Source organism: Gorilla gorilla, chromosome 1, assembly GCF_029281585.2.
Source record: "Gorilla gorilla gorilla isolate KB3781 chromosome 1, NHGRI_mGorGor1-v2.1_pri, whole genome shotgun sequence".
NCBI lineage: Eukaryota > Metazoa > Chordata > Mammalia > Primates > Hominidae > Gorilla > Gorilla gorilla.
In genome coordinates, this window is record NC_073224.2 from 176,529,781 (window position 1) to 176,547,186 (window position 17,406).

The 17,406-nt window shown below is 34.1% G+C and overlaps 1 protein-coding gene across 4 annotated transcripts in view; it reads left to right on the plus strand.

Annotated features, from left to right (window-relative positions):
* Positions 1-17,406, plus strand: part of ITGB3BP (integrin subunit beta 3 binding protein) — an 89,448-nt gene that overhangs the window by 65,558 nt on the left and 6,484 nt on the right. For 2 of the 4 annotated variants that reach the window (XR_008672331.2, XM_019019220.3), the window contains exons 5-8: positions 7,315-7,393; positions 7,808-7,901; positions 8,306-8,362; positions 15,434-15,484. Coding sequence is in view for 3 of the 4 variants with exons in the window: in XM_019019220.3 (XP_018874765.2) it covers positions 7,315-7,393; positions 7,808-7,901; positions 8,306-8,362; positions 15,434-15,483 (280 nt within the window). In the remaining variant the exon portion in view is untranslated. The other 2 variants (XM_031008313.3, XM_063698098.1) reach the window with 2 other exon arrangements.

The following is a 17,406-nucleotide window of genomic DNA, read 5'->3' on the forward strand; positions in this document are numbered from 1 at the left end:
ATGAATTTGAATAGGAAATTAAGGAAGCAGTCCATTGCAGTAGCATCTGAAAGGATAAAATACACAGGAATAAATTTAAAGAGGTAAAAAACTTGTACACTAGAAACTACAATTCATTTTTGAAAGAAATTAAAGAAGATCTAAATAAAAGGAAAGATATTCTGTATTCATGGGCAAGAAGATTTAATATTGTTAAGATGTTAATGCTACTACCCAAAGCAATCTACAGATTCACTGTAATTCCTATATTTCTTTTGCAGAATGATTAAACAGCATTTTTTCAAGAAATGGAAAAACCTGTCCTTAAATTCATATGAAACTACAGGAGACCCTAAATAGCCAAACAATCTTGAAAAAGGACAAAGTTGGAAGACTCATATTTCCTGATTTCAAAACATACTACAAAGCTACAGTAATCAAAACAGTATGGCACTGGCATTAACAGTAGCCATAGAGACCAGTGGAATAGAATTGGGGGTCCAAAACAAATGCATACATCTATGGCCAGTTGATTTTTGACAAGGAGGCCAAGTTTATTTAATGGAGAAAGAATAGTCTCTTCAATAAATGTTGCCGGGAAACAGGATTTCCTTATAAAAAAGAATGAAGTTGCATTCCTACCTCACAGCATATGTAAAAATTAAATCAAAATGGATCAGTGACCTAAATATAAGGGCTAAAACCATTTATAACTATCTTAGAGGAAAACATAATGATAAATCTTCATGACCTTGAATTTGTTGAAAGATTCTTATATAACAACACCAAAAGCACAATGAACAAAAGAAAAAATAAATTCGACTTTATCAAAAGTAAAAGCTTTTGTGCTTCAAAGTACACCATCAAGAAAGTGAAAAGGCAAAGCACAGAATGGGAGAAAATATTTTCAAATTATATATCTAATAAGGGTTTAAGGTCCAGAGTACATCAAGAGCTTCCAAAACTCAACAAGAAAAAAGACAATCCAATTTTAAATATAGGCAAAGACTTGAGTAGATTTTTTTTTTTTTTTTTTTGTGAGATGGGGTCTTGCTCTGTCGCCCAGGCTGGAGTGCAGTGGCGCAATCTTGGCTTACTGCAAGCTCCGCCTCCCGGGTTCACGCCATTCTCCGGCCTCAGCCTCCTGAATAGCTGGGACTACAGGCACCCGCCACCATGCCCAGCTAACTTTTTTTTTTTTTTTGTATTTTTAGTAGAGACGGGGTTTCACCATGTTAGCCAGAGTGGTCTCGATCTCCTAACCTCGTGATCTGCCCACCTCAGCCTCCCAAAGTGCTGGGATTACAGGCATGAGCCACTGCGCCTGGCCTTGAGTAGATATTTCTTGAAAGAAGTTATATATATAAATTGCCAATAAACACATGAAAATATATTAAATATCATTAGTCATTAAAGGAATGCAAATCAAAACCACAGTGAGACCTTACATCTTAAACCTTACATCTATGAGGATGTCTATTTAAACAAACAATAAAAATGGAAAATAACAAATATTGGCAAGGATATAGAGATATTAAAACCCTTGTACATTGTAGCTCCTGTGGAAAACAGTCTGGCACTTTTCTCAAAAAGTTAAACATATAATTACCATAAGACCAAGCAATTTCACTCCTAGGTATATGCCCAAAATAAATGAAAACAGTGACTCAGATAGTTATATACCAATGTTTATTCCATCATTATTCACAATAACCAAAAGACAGGAAACAACCCAAATGTTCATCAGCAAATGAATGGATAAAGTGTGGTATGTCCATGCAGTGGAATATTTATTTATTTATGAAAAGGAAGGAAGTTCTGATACATGCTACAACATTGAAGAATCTTGAAAGCATTATGCTAAGTGAAATAAGCCAGACATATAAGGACAAATACTGTAAGATTCCAGTTGTATGCAATGTCTAGAATAGACTAATTCAAAGAGACAGAAAGGAGATTAAAGGTTACTAGAGGCTGGAGGTGGGAAGCATGAAGAGTTACTGCTTAATGGTTATACAGTTTCTGTTTGTAGTAATAGAAAACTTTTGGAAATAGATAGTGGTGATGGTTGCACGACATTGTGAATGTAATTAATGTCACTGAATTGTACATTTAAAAATGTTTAAAATGACAAATCTTGTATATAGTTTATCACAATAAGAAATTTTTTTAAAAAAAATTTTAAGCTGAACAGAATGCAGAAAAGCTTCTTGAGACAGCCTGTAAAAATGTAATGAAATAAATAGAGCTAAACACAGGGGGGAAATTTTTTTTTTTGACAAAGAATGTCAATTTTATTTATATTGACCGGATTTTTTTGTGATCAGTCTTCAGGAAAAATGCTTTTAATTAATTTTTATATGCATAAGAATTGCCTGGAAATGCATATTTCTGACCCTCTCTGTTAGTAGTTCTTGGATGCAGCCCAGAAATTTGTATTTTTAACCATTTACCAAGGAATTCTGATGCCAGTTATAACTGAATTACACTTTTGGAAATATTATATAATGGTTGAGAACATAGGTCAAACACACCTGAGTTCAAGTCCTGACTGTGCCCCTTGTTATAAAACCCTGGATAATTAAATAATTTATTGGTACTTCAGTTTTCATAGCTGTAAAAGGGAGACAGTATTTCCCACAGACAGTTGTTTTGAAAATTAAGTAAGATACAGTTTGTAAAGTAGTAAGTATAGTGCCTTAAACTAAGAAAGCATTAAAAAAATGTTAACAATATATTTCATTGTTTTCATAATTCAACTGTCATCCAAAATTATCAGTTTAGGTCAAGGGAGATGGAGATTCAGTGACCTATTTACCTTTTTCTGCATGAATCATAGTATTGTAAAGATAAAGAAAACCTAAGGAATTCATCCCTGTTATGTACATTTTAATGCACAAGTCTTGAGATTTATAAAAGTACAATTTCTTAGAGGTAATAACTTTCAGATAATAGCTTTTAGTAATAGAATTAATTAGTAGTGTATTTGTGGCCTTTGAGAATGCTGTATTAGAATACTAAGGCAGAAATCTAAATATAAGAGTTTAATTTTAATATGGAGGAAGTGGAGATTGGGTTAGGCTGTCATGTTGAGCAGAAATTTGTGAAAGAAGATTCATTAAATTAGGTAAATGGAGAGTTAAGCAGCATTGGGTGCTCAGCAAAATCATACTTCTAATATTGACTGTCAATTCTACTGTGAGACTTTTTTTTTTTCCATAGTACTCACAGCTTAGACTAGGAGCAATGAAAACAAATAGGGACATCCAGGGTTACATGTGAGAAAGACATATGTGGTGGAAAGTTAGGGAACTGAATTAATTAACTTTGTCAGCAATATAACTGATGAATCATGGAAACTATATAAGACAATATGAGAAGGAAGTAAAAAAAAGAGAAAACTGCAGGATGGGCATACTTCACTTGAATCTAGGGATGGATGGTCACTGGACCAGGTCTTTTTTATTCTGTTCATTGATCCATCAAATAGTTACTGGGTCCCTCCCATAACTGCGGGCACCTTATTAGTTAACACAGGTTGTAACAGTAAATAAGGTAGATACCGCCCTTGCCTTCACGGAACTTACAATCTGGTAAGGGAGACCTATGTCAAACAATTGGAAGTTACAAAAAAGGAGGGAAATCAAAAATTTTTTCAGGTCATTATCATGGCTTTTACAGGTTTTCACTCTTCTTCCACTATATTCACAGTGCCTACACAGTACAGTAGATACCATGGCTTGCATCCGAGGGAATCTATAAATCACTGGGTTCCTTTTTCATCTGCTCTACTCCTTTGCTTCTCATTCTTTCACATCTAGGATGGCACAGCAGGAGCTGAGTTAATGCTTGCTAACACCTGCTTCAATAAATCTGAATTAGAAGCACCAATTTAATACAATTTTTCTTTGTTCTTTTAGTTCTCTCCTCAGAATACATCTGAGGAACTTAATAGAGAAAAAGTAAATGATGAAACTACATTTGAAGCTAAGAATGGAAAATAATTGAAAGAATTGAAAGTGGCCAAGATAGGAAAAACCCAGAACTGGTACAGAATGATAGTTTTGAAAGTCAAGTTACACCTGACTTGAGACTGAAGAAGTTAATGTAGAAGGAAGGAAAAACAGAATTAATGGATACATCCAATGCTTCTCATGGATTTTATTTGGCTGATGCACCTAATTTCAGTTGTTTTTCAGAATAAGGACTTTTTCTTTGAGGAATGTGAGAGAACTCTGAATTTCGCAATGCAACTCTTCTAAGCAAATTGGAAAACTGCACTGAAAATCCTGAATTTTGACATGTAGCTCCCTCAAGAGAAAAACTACGAGATGCTTTAAAAAAATGCTGCTGGGTTTTTACTCTATGATGAAAAAGAAGGTTAATTCAAGGAGGACCAAGATTTCAGATTTCTTAGGTTGTGCTACAATAGTCTTTGGCCACAATGCAGATTTGATTAAATCTTGTAAGGATGCCATAAAACTGGCAACAGTCACTGGATACCTGGTTGTAGTGGCCCATTGACATCTGGATGGCTCAAAGGGTCATTATAAGATAAAGGATTTGGTCCAATTTAGTCTAGCGAGACGCAAATCTATTTGAGAAAGAAATAGTATTCTGCAAAATATGAATGGCACCCAATGATGATACTTTTACTTACCAACTTGAAAGAGCCACAATAACTTTGAAATTTTGTACCATAATGAACTTGAGAAATATATTCTTCAGGCAGCTTGAAAGAAATGAAAGATCGTTGGTTTTCAGGAATAAACAAATTAGTAAAGGAACATCAAGATGATATTAAAAACCAAGGGACTGTATGCAAACCATAATGCTATGTTAGGGCAACAAAGTGAAATTTGAACCATGCATTGAAAATACAGAAAAGGGCTCTCAGTAGCAATGCATATCTACTTTTCAGCACAAGTAGGATGTTTATGAGAATTCCATTTTGTCTAGGATGAAGAAAGTGGTAGAATTATTTCTCCCAAAATCTGCTCAGCAAATAGTTTATCTCCAAAGATTATGAAGGCTTCTTCAGTGATTCAGAAAGTGTGGAAAAGAATGCCTTGAAAAAAAAGAATTTTTCAGGATTTAACAGTTGTATAACACTTAAAAAACCATTCATGGGAATTTGGTTGCCTTCAAGGTGGGAAAAAGAGGTGATTTCATCTAGGGAGAAGAAAAGGAGGAGGAGAGGAAAGGGAATCAAAATAGTAATAAGAAGAGCAGTGGCACGTCTACTAGTCCTACTACTTGATCCTGCAATGGATACAAGTGTCCTTGAGAAAGCACCTTCAGCATATCAAAGATGTTTTGAAAACAACTTCCCCAGATAATTGATATTTAATCCATACAAGTCTCCAAGATTGTTAAAACAGTTTGTTTTAGCTTAGCTCCTCAATTACTATCTTAATTTAGGAGAGCTGCTAGTAGGTCCTTTGGGGATGCTACATTATACAACTTTGGGGGGCACCATTTACATCTAACTCTATGTGAACAGAGCCCCTTCGAGACATTCGAGATGGCAGCCCTGCGGGACCTAATCCTTCCCACACAATTCCCTGTGGGTTAACAGGAAGTACCATCAGCTCATTAAGATAGGGTAAGACAGTTTGAAAAGGCTCTACTATTCCAGTTCTCCCAGGAAAGGGATGCAAGGTATAAGGCAACAAGCCCCTCAGATTCTTTCTCGTAGCAAAGTAACTTATTTGCCTCCACTTTGTACTCCTAGGGCACTCAGTAGGCTTTGGCATCATATATGAGAAGCTAGAGGATCCAGCCTGTGTGGGAGTCCCTTAAGTCCTTGTTTCTTCAGGTCTTTGGATCCAATTTGAAGAAGCAGGAATTCCTTTATGATACCATCTCTCAAACTGAGGTTCTCCTGTTAAGCAATCAGGGCCTCAGACAGATGACTTCTGATTGAAAATACGTAATAAAGGAAAACTTTTAAAGAAAAAAAACACCCAAAATTCCACTGTCCTCATAATTTTTAGCTTTTTCATAATGCTATCAAAAGTCTCTTGTTTCTTGTTCGCATACTTAGATAAAATTTTACTTAGTTGAAACTTACTGTACATATACATTGTATATCAAAATTTTAACATATTTGTCTTATTTTTAATAACACAAAAATGTCAATGACTAACACTGATGTAATCTTGAAAAAGCATTTAAATAGAATTTCTGGTTTCTCTCATAAAATCTGTATGGATTTATGCTGTTTGAAACAGTACGCACTAGCCATACATGGCTAATGAGCACTTGAAATGTGGCTAGTATGAAATGAGATGTGCTGTTAATATGTAAAGTATACCTGGATTTGAAAAAAGTATAAAATATCTCAATAATTTTTATATTCATTATATGTTGAAATATTTTGAATATATTGATTTAAATACTTAAACATTATGAAAATTATTAAAGAAAATTTACCTTTTTATTCCTTTTAGTGTGGCTACTAAAAATTTTAAATTACATATATGGTTTACATTATTTTTCTATCAGACTGTGTTGATATAGATTATCACAAACAGCTATGGGGTCTTAAAATTGGAAAAGCAACTAAAATTTTAACAATAAGGGAATGTTTAAATCATTTTTAGTATGTTTACTAAATAGAATATTGTGCAGCCTTCAATATGTGGCCCCCCCAAAATGTATATAATATTGTATTAAGTAAAGAAAGCACAGCCAGACACCATGGCTCACACCTGTAATCACAGTGCTTTGGGAGGCCAAGGTGAGAGGATCGATTGAACCCAGGAGGTTGAGGCTGCAGTGAGCCATGATCACACCACTGCACTTCAGCCTGGGTAACAGAGGTAAACCCCATTTCTTTATAAAAAGGAAAAAAAAAGTATGATAACAAAGTTACACAATTTTTTTTTTTTTTAAACTAGAAGCATTTTTCCAAAAAGCTAACTGGAGATATGTTCAGAAGATTGAATTCCAAGTGATGTTTTCCTCTTTTCCTTTTCTTTATTTTCATATTTAAAATAAAGTCATAAAACTTTTTTTATTTTAAAAAGAAGTTACTAGGTGATACTGAGTCGTAGACTCAGATCAAGGTAAATGAAGGAATGGTGGTGTATTAGTGTTCTCAATGTGGCATTGTGGAGAAAGGAACAGCCAACTATGTCTTCCATCCCACTGCTCAGTGGGAATCGGAAAGTAAAACTCCAAAAGAGGGGACAGTTGATAATATATATTGTGTTTGTAAAGAATGAAAGAACCTAAGTCTAAGGTCCTTTAAAAAGAGTTAAAGCTCTGAAAATGATTTGCCATGTTTAAATGCTTCCCCTTGCTAAGTATTGTCTTTTTCTTTATTACTAGATTCATGATGTTGCTATCAAAAGTTGAGAAATTGTCAGAAGAAATCATGGAGATAATGCAAAATTTAAGTAGTATACAGGTTTGCATTTTTTCATACTTCTACCCTGTTTGAAAAGGATAAAAGGAAAGAAGTGTCCCAGATTGGAGAATCCAATCCAGGAAAGAGTTTGCATAGAGTATGTTTAATTTACTTTTCATGGGAATTTTTTTTAATAGGAGAACACTATTTAACCATAATATTTTAGTAATATCTTGCTTTTCACATTTAAACATAAATTTGTAGATTACGTTTAGTCTTTTTAGTTAATTATAAATTGTGTTTTTTCAGGCATTTTTGGGCTTGAAATAGTTGGCCTGCCAGAAACAGTTAAATATCCTAACATAAAGTTTAAGTTGTTCAAATGAAGGAAACAATATACTGTATTTTCACTAGACGTGTCAGTAATCTCATGTATGTAGAGAACTTAACTCATTCAAGATGACTTTCTTGTAGGCTTTGGAGGGCAGTAGAGAGCTTGAAAATCTCATTGGAATCTCCTGTGCATCACATTTCTTAAAAAGAGAAATGCAGAAAACCAAAGAACTAAGTAAGAATTTTTGAGTTTTCAATGACAGTAATTTTAAAGATAAACCTATTAATTTGTCTCATTTACATTTGATAGACTTCTTTATATATACCATTACTGGACATGTGATAAAAATACTATTACCTTCTTTAAATAAGAAGCCACATGTCTTTTATCAGGATGTGTTATTTTGGGGATTCTTCTTGAATGTGAATGAAAAGAATGCACCTTGGAAACTGGTAGTAGGCGTTTCAAATGTAATGCCCATTTTTATAATATATAATAAGATATTATATTTTATATTTGATACTTATAAATATGTATTATTTTGAATTATTTTTTCTCATGAAGTTGTTTGTTCCAAGTATTGAGAAATTATCCATATTCTATGTTAATTCTTGACATGGGATTTTTACTTCTTTTAGTGACAAAAGTGAATAAACAAAAACTGTTTGAAAAGAGCACAGGACTTCCTCACAAAGGTAAGTAGTTGTGTTTTAGTTTATTACATAAAGATGCTTTCATCCCATTTTGCCAATTAAAACTAATCATCATGAATCCTTTTTAGTGGTTTTCTTTTTTCCTCAGAGATCCCTGTTCTGAAGTATGTTCTTTTAAAAGATCACGAATCTCATTTGAAAAGCTTTATATTGCATTTAGCAGAAGATGATATCTGATGAGATCAACTTCTCTGATGATTGAACTTTTTAAATGTCTTTTGAAATGCAATCTTCAACGTAAGATTTGAATTTTGTCTTTTTATTAAAATTTCTTTTTGAGAATACAAATAGGAGCAACAATGCATTAATATACTGCAGTTTTTAGTGTTGCACTAGAAGCATTGAAAGTTACTTTCTAACCAGTATTCTGGAAACTTTCAGATCATTAATATGCTTTGTTCTACTATGAACTCTTATGTCTGAGCATTTCACAGTATGGAAAACTAAATAAACAGTTTTTAGGTTTCCATAGGAAGTACACATTCACACCTTCACACCTCAATAAGCAAAGTAATCATGAACTATAAAATACCAAAACCTTTAGACTAATACAAGAGTGATTAATAGTACCTACATGAATGCCATTTAGCAATTTCTGCAAGTGGAATTAGGCCTTAAAATGGGTGGCCGTGTTTTCAGCCTACCACTTTTAAATACCAATGACTGCCATTTATTGAGTAACTATAATTACAAATATTCTGAATACTAGGATCAGCAAATCTTTACAGCAATGTGGAAAGATAGCTACACTGTATTATCATTGTCATTATAGACAAGGAACGAAGACACAAAAAATATTAAGTAACTTGCCCAAGACTTCTACTTAGGTAACAGAGCAAGGATTCCAACCAAAGACCAGTCTGGCCTCAAAAACTCTGGTCTTTTCATTATTCTGTGTTATCTCTTCCTAAAACAAATGAAATCATCCAATCATCTTAGCTTTTAGATTCAAACATGGCACATAATTGAAACTGCTTCAGCCAATCTGGTATGTTAGCCTGGGTTTAGAACCTTTAATAAGCCAGTGATGGGTTGGCAATGGAAAGTGCTGGGATTGCCAGCCAGTCAGATCTAAAGGCCAGCTGGGTCATGGCAGGGCTGCAGCCATGGCAAGACTCCTCCAAAGCTCATGTGGGAAGGGAGCTGAATAGGCTTCCTGAGCTTTTCAGTTGAACAACTAACGTCTACTGTGATGCCAAGAATTTAAGAACATGAAAGGTGGCTCTTTCTTGGATGTGGCTTGGGATCTTTTTAAAAAAAAAAAAGAAAGAAAGAAAGAAAAGAAAAGAAAAAGAAAAAAGAAAAATTTAGAGGCAGGATTGTACCCTGTCACCCAGACTGAAGTGATGATTAGTGAAGTGGGATTACAGGCATAAGCCAACACGCCTGGCCTCTTGTCTGTTACTTTAGTTGTGTAATTTGATTAGAATGTGTAACTGGGTTTCAGTGGTTTCAATCTCTCCTAAGTTGACAAGTTTTAGAGGATCACAATAGGAAAGCAAAATGTTTATTATTTCCCAACTGGAAGAAATCTTGCTTCTATATATTCTACACCAATAGTGTGATTTCCTTAAAAATCTGTAACTTCCTAGAACTAACTAGAATTAGGCTTAATATAGTTGGCTTTTGCAAACAGCTTTGAGAAATAAGGAAGAGGAAAACTCCGGAATAAATAAGTGAACTGTCAATGCTAATAATGTAAAGAAAAATTTTTTTAATTTATATTTCATTAAAATATTCTTCCTTCCAGGGGAAACTTTTTTCATTTCCTTATGGACATCTAAAATACATCACTTCATTGTGTGTTTATGCATGATCAGCCTTAAAACTGTTTTCTATTATTTTAGGCATTAAGGCTGACTTGCCCATTACCAGATTTTCCCAAAGGACCGAGTTCCTGCATAGAGGAGACTGTTATCACTAAACCATGTTTGTAAATTTCTAATAATCATTGATTTAAATGAAAACTCAGTTTAAAAAATATATAATACATAGTATCTATATAAGTATGTTATATATTACTGTGTGTTATATTCTATTCTACGTAGTCATTGTCCAATTCTGTTTCTTGGCAGGAGCTACATTAGCTCTTTATATTTCCTGAGGTATTAAAAACTTCATTAGCTTTTTAACTAATTTTGGGAAATTCATATTGCCTAAAAAATAGATTAAAGCTTATTTTTGTTGTAATTTGATTTTGAGCTATATAGTTTCCTGAGTGCTTTTCCTACCTCTTTCTCTGGTTCCTAACATACATATTAGTTTTGGGGGGTTTTTGTTTGTTTTGTTTTTTGGTTAATGATTATGTACACACAAACATGCACACACATGCAAATTTTTTGTACTAAGCTAACAACTTTTACCCTTTTCTGCTCATACATTCATTTTAAGAGGATTTTGCTAATTCTTTTGACATCTCAAACTAGTTTGCTTTATATGTCCCTTATTTTGCAATCTGGCGTTGAAATTTCCACTTTCTTTTATTTATTTATTTTTACTATGCTATTACACAGAATTGTTTAAATTTTAAAATGTTTTGGGAGTTTGTCATAATATTAGAAAATAAGTAAAATAAAAATCATCCCTATAATATGTATAGGATTTATTAAGGTAATTATGACAATTAGAATAAGCCAATTACTTGTTTCACTATCAAAAGAATGTCCTTCAGATTCTTCTGGGTTTTTGGTGGGTTTTTTTGTTTGTTTGTTTTTTGGTCTTTCAGATTCTTAAAAAAATTTTCCTGGAATAGTTAAAATAGACAATACCATGAGAATTTTAATATTTATGCTATCATTGCCTCTTCTAGTTGGTCTTTTAGTTCTAGTAATATTTATTTTTTCATTTCAGTGGGAATTTCAGTTAACGTCAGTTACAGTCTTTATTACAGGAAGAGTAGAATTGTAAAAATAACACTCTAGTGTTTTAAATAAATAGACATCTGACACACATTCTTAAGGCTTTATATAACTTATTCAAGAGAAATTTAAAACATACACAATAAAATTAAAAGGCACACTGAGATTTTCATAGTGTCATAAGAACTGGACCTGGTAAATCAGGGGATGCCTTGATGAGAGTATATGAATAAAAGAGGATCTCCTCTGCTAAACACAGATTTCTTAAACAAAGGAAGGCTTCTTTCTTTCTTCAGTTACTTAGGAAATAAGCCTAATTTTGCTTTCTTCAATAACACTGGCTTTATGACTATTAGGAAAATAATGAAATGAAAGGTTCTTTTTCTGTAAGATTTGGATGTGAATTTTCATAATTATTTTAAATTTGTTATGCTGAAGACTTAAGACATATGACCATTCAGTGGGCTGATACAGATGAAATGTCACATTATCATCACATGGTGAGGCATGAAATTTATTTACTTTACATAATCAACCTCTACTTAAAACAACTTGTTACAGATATTCCTTAGTCAATAGATGGCATTATATAGTAGTTAATATTTTCAGTTTTTTCTAAAGATAATTAAAAATACCATCATTGTTGGTCTATGACTAGTACTTCCAATAAACAAAATGTTTTTGAAAAGAATGTAAGCAAATTGTAGAGCAGTTGCCAAAATATGAAATCTAGACACTTAGCTTCAGTCCAAAACATATTTTATCTGTTTTGAGAATAATTGTGTAGGTTGCAGTATGCATATTTTAAATGAAATGGAACCATCTGAACTTTACATTGTTCAGTGTTTCAGCTGTTTGTAATAGAAAATATTTCAGAATTTCCAACTTTGGTCTGTTTTAAAAAGCATAAACTACAATGTTCCTGTTTTCTTTAGTTAACTTTCTGTATTCTTACATAGTAAAATTCATCTTGGTTATAGATTTTAAAGTTATCAGATTCTTAGACAACAGGACAAATTTAAAACTCTTTCTGTTCTAACACTATAAAATAGTTTGATATTGCCTCTTCATTCTAACCACCCACTGAAGTATTTTTTAAACATAAAAATATGTTGTTCTTTCCCCAACTCAGGCTTGAAAAAGTATTCATCATACCAGCTGAATAATTTCACTCCCAGAAGACTACTACCCTTTTAGTTTTCTATTTTATCTTAACATTAAACAATATATTTTTTTCAAACAGATACTTCAATTTTAAAAGCACTGAGGTTTGAAGTTTAGACATGACGACTTTTAGGAGAAACAACAGAAATTCCCCCTATGCTTTAACATTCTGGGTTTATCTGGAGATAAAAAATGAAGCCATTAATTTTGATAGCACAAATATACATTAATGTACAACTATAGTCCTCAGCTCTTTATAATGATTCAGCTATCATGTATGCCATATGTGAGTCATAACCTTTCCTATTAATAATGTTAATGCTCTTGTTTTACACGATTCATCATTGTTTTGGGGTATGCATTTCAGCTGCTAAAAATGCTTACTTGAGATTTGTCTAGGATTTAAGTAAAAATAAACTGATTTATTACTTTTCAAAGCCTTTTAAATAATTTCTTTCATGATTTAAATTTTTTATACTTTAACAGAAGTATGATAATTTTTCCTTCAAATAAAATCAGTAGAAAAAATTTTAAACTATAGATTTGGACTCACTTAATAGCAATTAGGTGTTTAAGAGGTGTAAATAACTTGCTATCAGACATTACAAATATCCAGGTGCTCTGTATGTGCTGATGACAACAAAATTGAAAAGAAAGACTGTAATAATTCTGACTGGTTTTCTCTGCAGAAGATATTGATTATTTGTGTGTGGTGAGAGATTTGGAAAATTCAATTAAAGGAGTTGTGCAAAGGTTTCATAAATTTTCCTTCTACAGCGTGTACACAGACATTGTTGCGTATTAAATCAATGCAGCACTTCACAATATATTTTCTTTGAAACATAAAAATAAATAACATTTAAACAGTTCTGCTTACTACAGAAACAAATTTTATTTTCTGTGAAGCATTTAGTCATGTGCTATCACTGACTCATACACATTTGCCAGCTGTAACAAATTTTATAGACATTTTCCCCAGAGACATATCTCACATACTATGAATTTTTAAATGAGCAAATGGTGAAGAAGGGATGTCAGCAATATAAAAATTGATCAGTTAAAAGATAAAAGCATAAGTAAAGAGATTTGTATGGTAGTCTTAATAGGTTTTATTAAATAAAAATACTGTAAAAAGACAGTAATGAATAGACTGAAGACTATTCTTGAGGTGGAGAAAAATTATTCTGGCACATTTAGTAGAAATTGGTTTTGTGTCACCTGACAGGTGAACTTTTTTTTCCCATTTTTAACTCTCAGAGTAGTCAAAAAAGCCCCACAAAAAAAGAGTTAGATAAATTATCTAAGTGGTTTACATATTTTAAACACAATAAAGCAAATGTTTATAGTATTATATAACTAGTTATATAGTTAAAAGCAGGACTTGGTAATTATTAAATATTAGGTGATTTTTCCTCCAGCTCAGACCTCAGATAAGAGGAGGGTAGTCATTTTTATTCATACTATTCACACCAAGTGCTTCAGCCCTCTGGAACCTCTCTTTCAGGACCCCAGAACACTTTGCTACCTTTCCCTCTGCCTAGATTGCTTTTTTATTATTATTATACTTTAAGTTTTGGGGTACATGTGCACAATGTGCAGGTTAGTTACGTATGTATACATGTGCCATGCTGGTGTGCTGCACCCATTAACTCGTCATTTAGCATTAGGTATATCTCCTAATGCTATCCCTCCCCCCTCCCCCCACCCCACAACAGTCCCCAGAGTGTGGTGATCCCCTTCCTGTGTCCATGTGTTCTCATTGTTCAGTTCCCACCTATGAGTGAGAACATGTGGTGTTTGGTTTTTTGTCCTTGCGATAGTTTACTGAGAATGATGGTTTCCAATTTCGTCCATGTCCCTACAAAGGACATGAACTCATCATTTTTTATGACTGCATAGTATTCCATGGTGTATATGTGCCACATTTTCTTAATCCAGTCTATCACTGTTGGACTTTTGGGTTGGTTCCAAGTCTTTGCTATTGTAAATAGTGCCGCAATAAACATACGTGTGCATGTGTCTTTATAGCAGCATGATTTATAGTCCTTTGGGTATATACCCAGTAATGGGATGGCTGGGTCAAATGGTATTTCTAGTTCTAGATCCCTGAGGAATCGCCACACTGACTTCCACAATGGTTGAACTAGTTTACAGTCCCACCAACAGTGTAAAAGTGTTCCTATTTCTCCACATCCTCTCCAGCACCTGTTGTTTCCTGACTTTTTAATGATTGCTTTTTTCTGTCTTACAAACTCCTGCTCATCCTTTAAGGTCAGCCTCAGATGTCACAACCTCTGTGAAGCTCTCCCCAGCTCTCCTAGGTGAAGCTAAATTGCTTCATCTTTGAGGCTCCCACAACACTTGTCTGAATATTTTAAATGTATCATGTTGTAGTGCATTGTAATTGCCTGGTTACAGGACTCTTTCTGGGCTCCTCTTTGGCAGACAAACAAAAAGTCTTAACTATGTACAATAGTTCCAGAGCCTAGCACAGTGCCTGGATAGAGCCTGGAAAGAAGTTCCACATGCAGTGCAGCCAATGTGTGATGAATGAAAAGAACTTTTTTTAAAGAATTATCTAAGTATTTTCAAATACTTACAAATTGCTATTTTCTTACCTCATTAATGTTTATTGAGTGCCTACCATGCTCCAGGCATTATTCTAGCATTGGGAACACACTGACAAACAAGGCAGACATAGTCCTGCCCTCAGGGATATAGAATCTAGCACAAATGACAGTCATTTTAGTAACCATAAAGAGTGTACTAACAATGGTAATAAGCATGTATTGTAATAAATGTCTTGGAAGTTTTCGTAATAAATTTGAAAATGTATATTCTGAAATAGAATCAGGCTAACTATAGCATGTTGAAATGAGAATTTATAGCCTTAGAGCTGCTATTAGTGTAAAACAAGACTTCAGGTTGTTTTAATTTCATTTTGCTTCAACATTTATTCTGCATCATATACTGTGGCAAGTTGCTTTGAATTGTTTTCTGAAAAAAAAAAAACCTTTCTTCTTTCATATAGAATCACGTCATCTTGACAGCTATGAATTCCTTAAAGCCATTTTACACTGAGGTACTGTTTCACCTTTCTAATTTAGTTTAACCTTGTGAAATTTCACTGTGTTTTGTTCAGGTGGAAACATTTTATTTACATTATCAGATTTGGTATTGTCTTCCTATAAGAAAATAGGGATATGAGCTTTGGAGCTTTAGTTGAACTTATATTAATCTAGTCTTATAAACAACAGGAGGGCATCTGACATCAGTTAGAGGCTGATTGGAAAGAACTGTTGAGCTGACGACGCTAACTTTAAAAGTCAGAGAGGACACATTTTTAACTGAGTGTAAAAGGGTCCTTAATCAAGCATCTTTCATATAAATAGCTAAATAGACTAGCTAAATAGATGCTGACAAGTGGACTATAGTTTCTGTAGGACACATCTGACTGAACAAGATATAACTAGTCTGTTAAATTTGGAAATGTGCTAAATTAAGTAAATCTATATTAGTTATACCTTGCCTTCAGAACAATTCCTATTGATTCAGCAATACAAGTAAAAATGATGTGTTTATAAATAGCTTATTATAACAAATAAGCTAAAAGCAATATGAGTCATGATATATTAGTGTTTAGCATACCTATAACTGAAGGTTCACATTAAGAACTGACATTGGCTGGGCATGGTGGCTCACGCCTGTAATCCCAGCACTTTGGGAGGCTGAGGCAGGTGGACCACTCGAGGTCAGGAGTTCGAGACCAGCCTGGCCAACATGGTGAAACCCCGTCTCTACTAAAAATACAAAAAATTACCCGGCTAGCTTGCGCCTGAATCCCAGCTACTCAGGAGGCTGAGGCAGGAGAATCGCTTGAACCCAGGAGGCGGAGGTTGCAGTAAGCTGAGATCACGCCACTGCACTCCAGCCTGGGCGACTGAGTGAAACTCTGTCTCAGGAAAAAACAACAACAAAAACTGGCATTAGGGGCTAGGCATGGTGATTCATGCCTGTAATCCCAGCACTGTGAGAGGCCAAGGTGAGAGGATCGCTTGAGCCCAGGACCAGCCTAGGCAACACAGTGACAGACCGTGTCTCTACAAAAAAATAGAAAAATAAGCTGGGTATGGTGGCGCATGTCTGTAGTCCCAGCTACTTAGGAGGCTGAGTTGGGAGGATCACTTGAGCCCACATGGTAGAGGCTGTAGTCAGCCATGATCACTGCACTCCAGCCTGGGTGACAGAGCGAGACCCTGTCTCCAAAAAGAAAAAAAGAAAAAAAAAGAATTCTTAGCTTACCAGGTGTTTTGCCTGCTATCTCTTAGGGGAAAAAAAATCAAAGCACAATTAAAGAATTATATTCTACCTCCAAGATACTTTTCTTTGGAAATGGTATCTCAAGTGATTAATATTAGCTTCCTGACAAGCTAGTCTTAATATTTGCAAAGCATCTTATATAGAAAATTGTGTCTGTTTTTTATGAAAACGTTTATTCTGTTGTATGCAGTAAACAATAGCTTATATTCTGTTGTTTGCAGTGAGTAATAGCTTATAATAATAGCTAATATTTATTGAGTACTTTCTGTTGTTTCGTTTGTTTGTTTTTTGAAATGGAGTCTTGCTCTGTCACTCAGGCTGGAGTGCAGTGGCACTATCTCGGCTCACTGAAACCTCCACCTCCTGTATTCAAGTGATTCTCCTGCCCCAGCCTCCCGAGTAGCTGGGATTACAGTTGAGCACCACCATGCCCGGCTGATTGTTTGTATTTTTATTAGACATGGGGTTTCACCATGTTGGCCAGGCTAGTCTTGAACTCCTAACCTCAAGTGATCTGCCTGCCTCGGCCTCCCAAAGTGCTGCAATTACAGGAATGAGCCACCGTGCCCAGCCCTATTGAGTAATTTCTATGTGCCAGCAGTGTTATAAACACTTTATACGTATCCCATTTAATCTTCACAACAACTTATGAGGTACATACAGTTATTACTTTTATTTTATAGG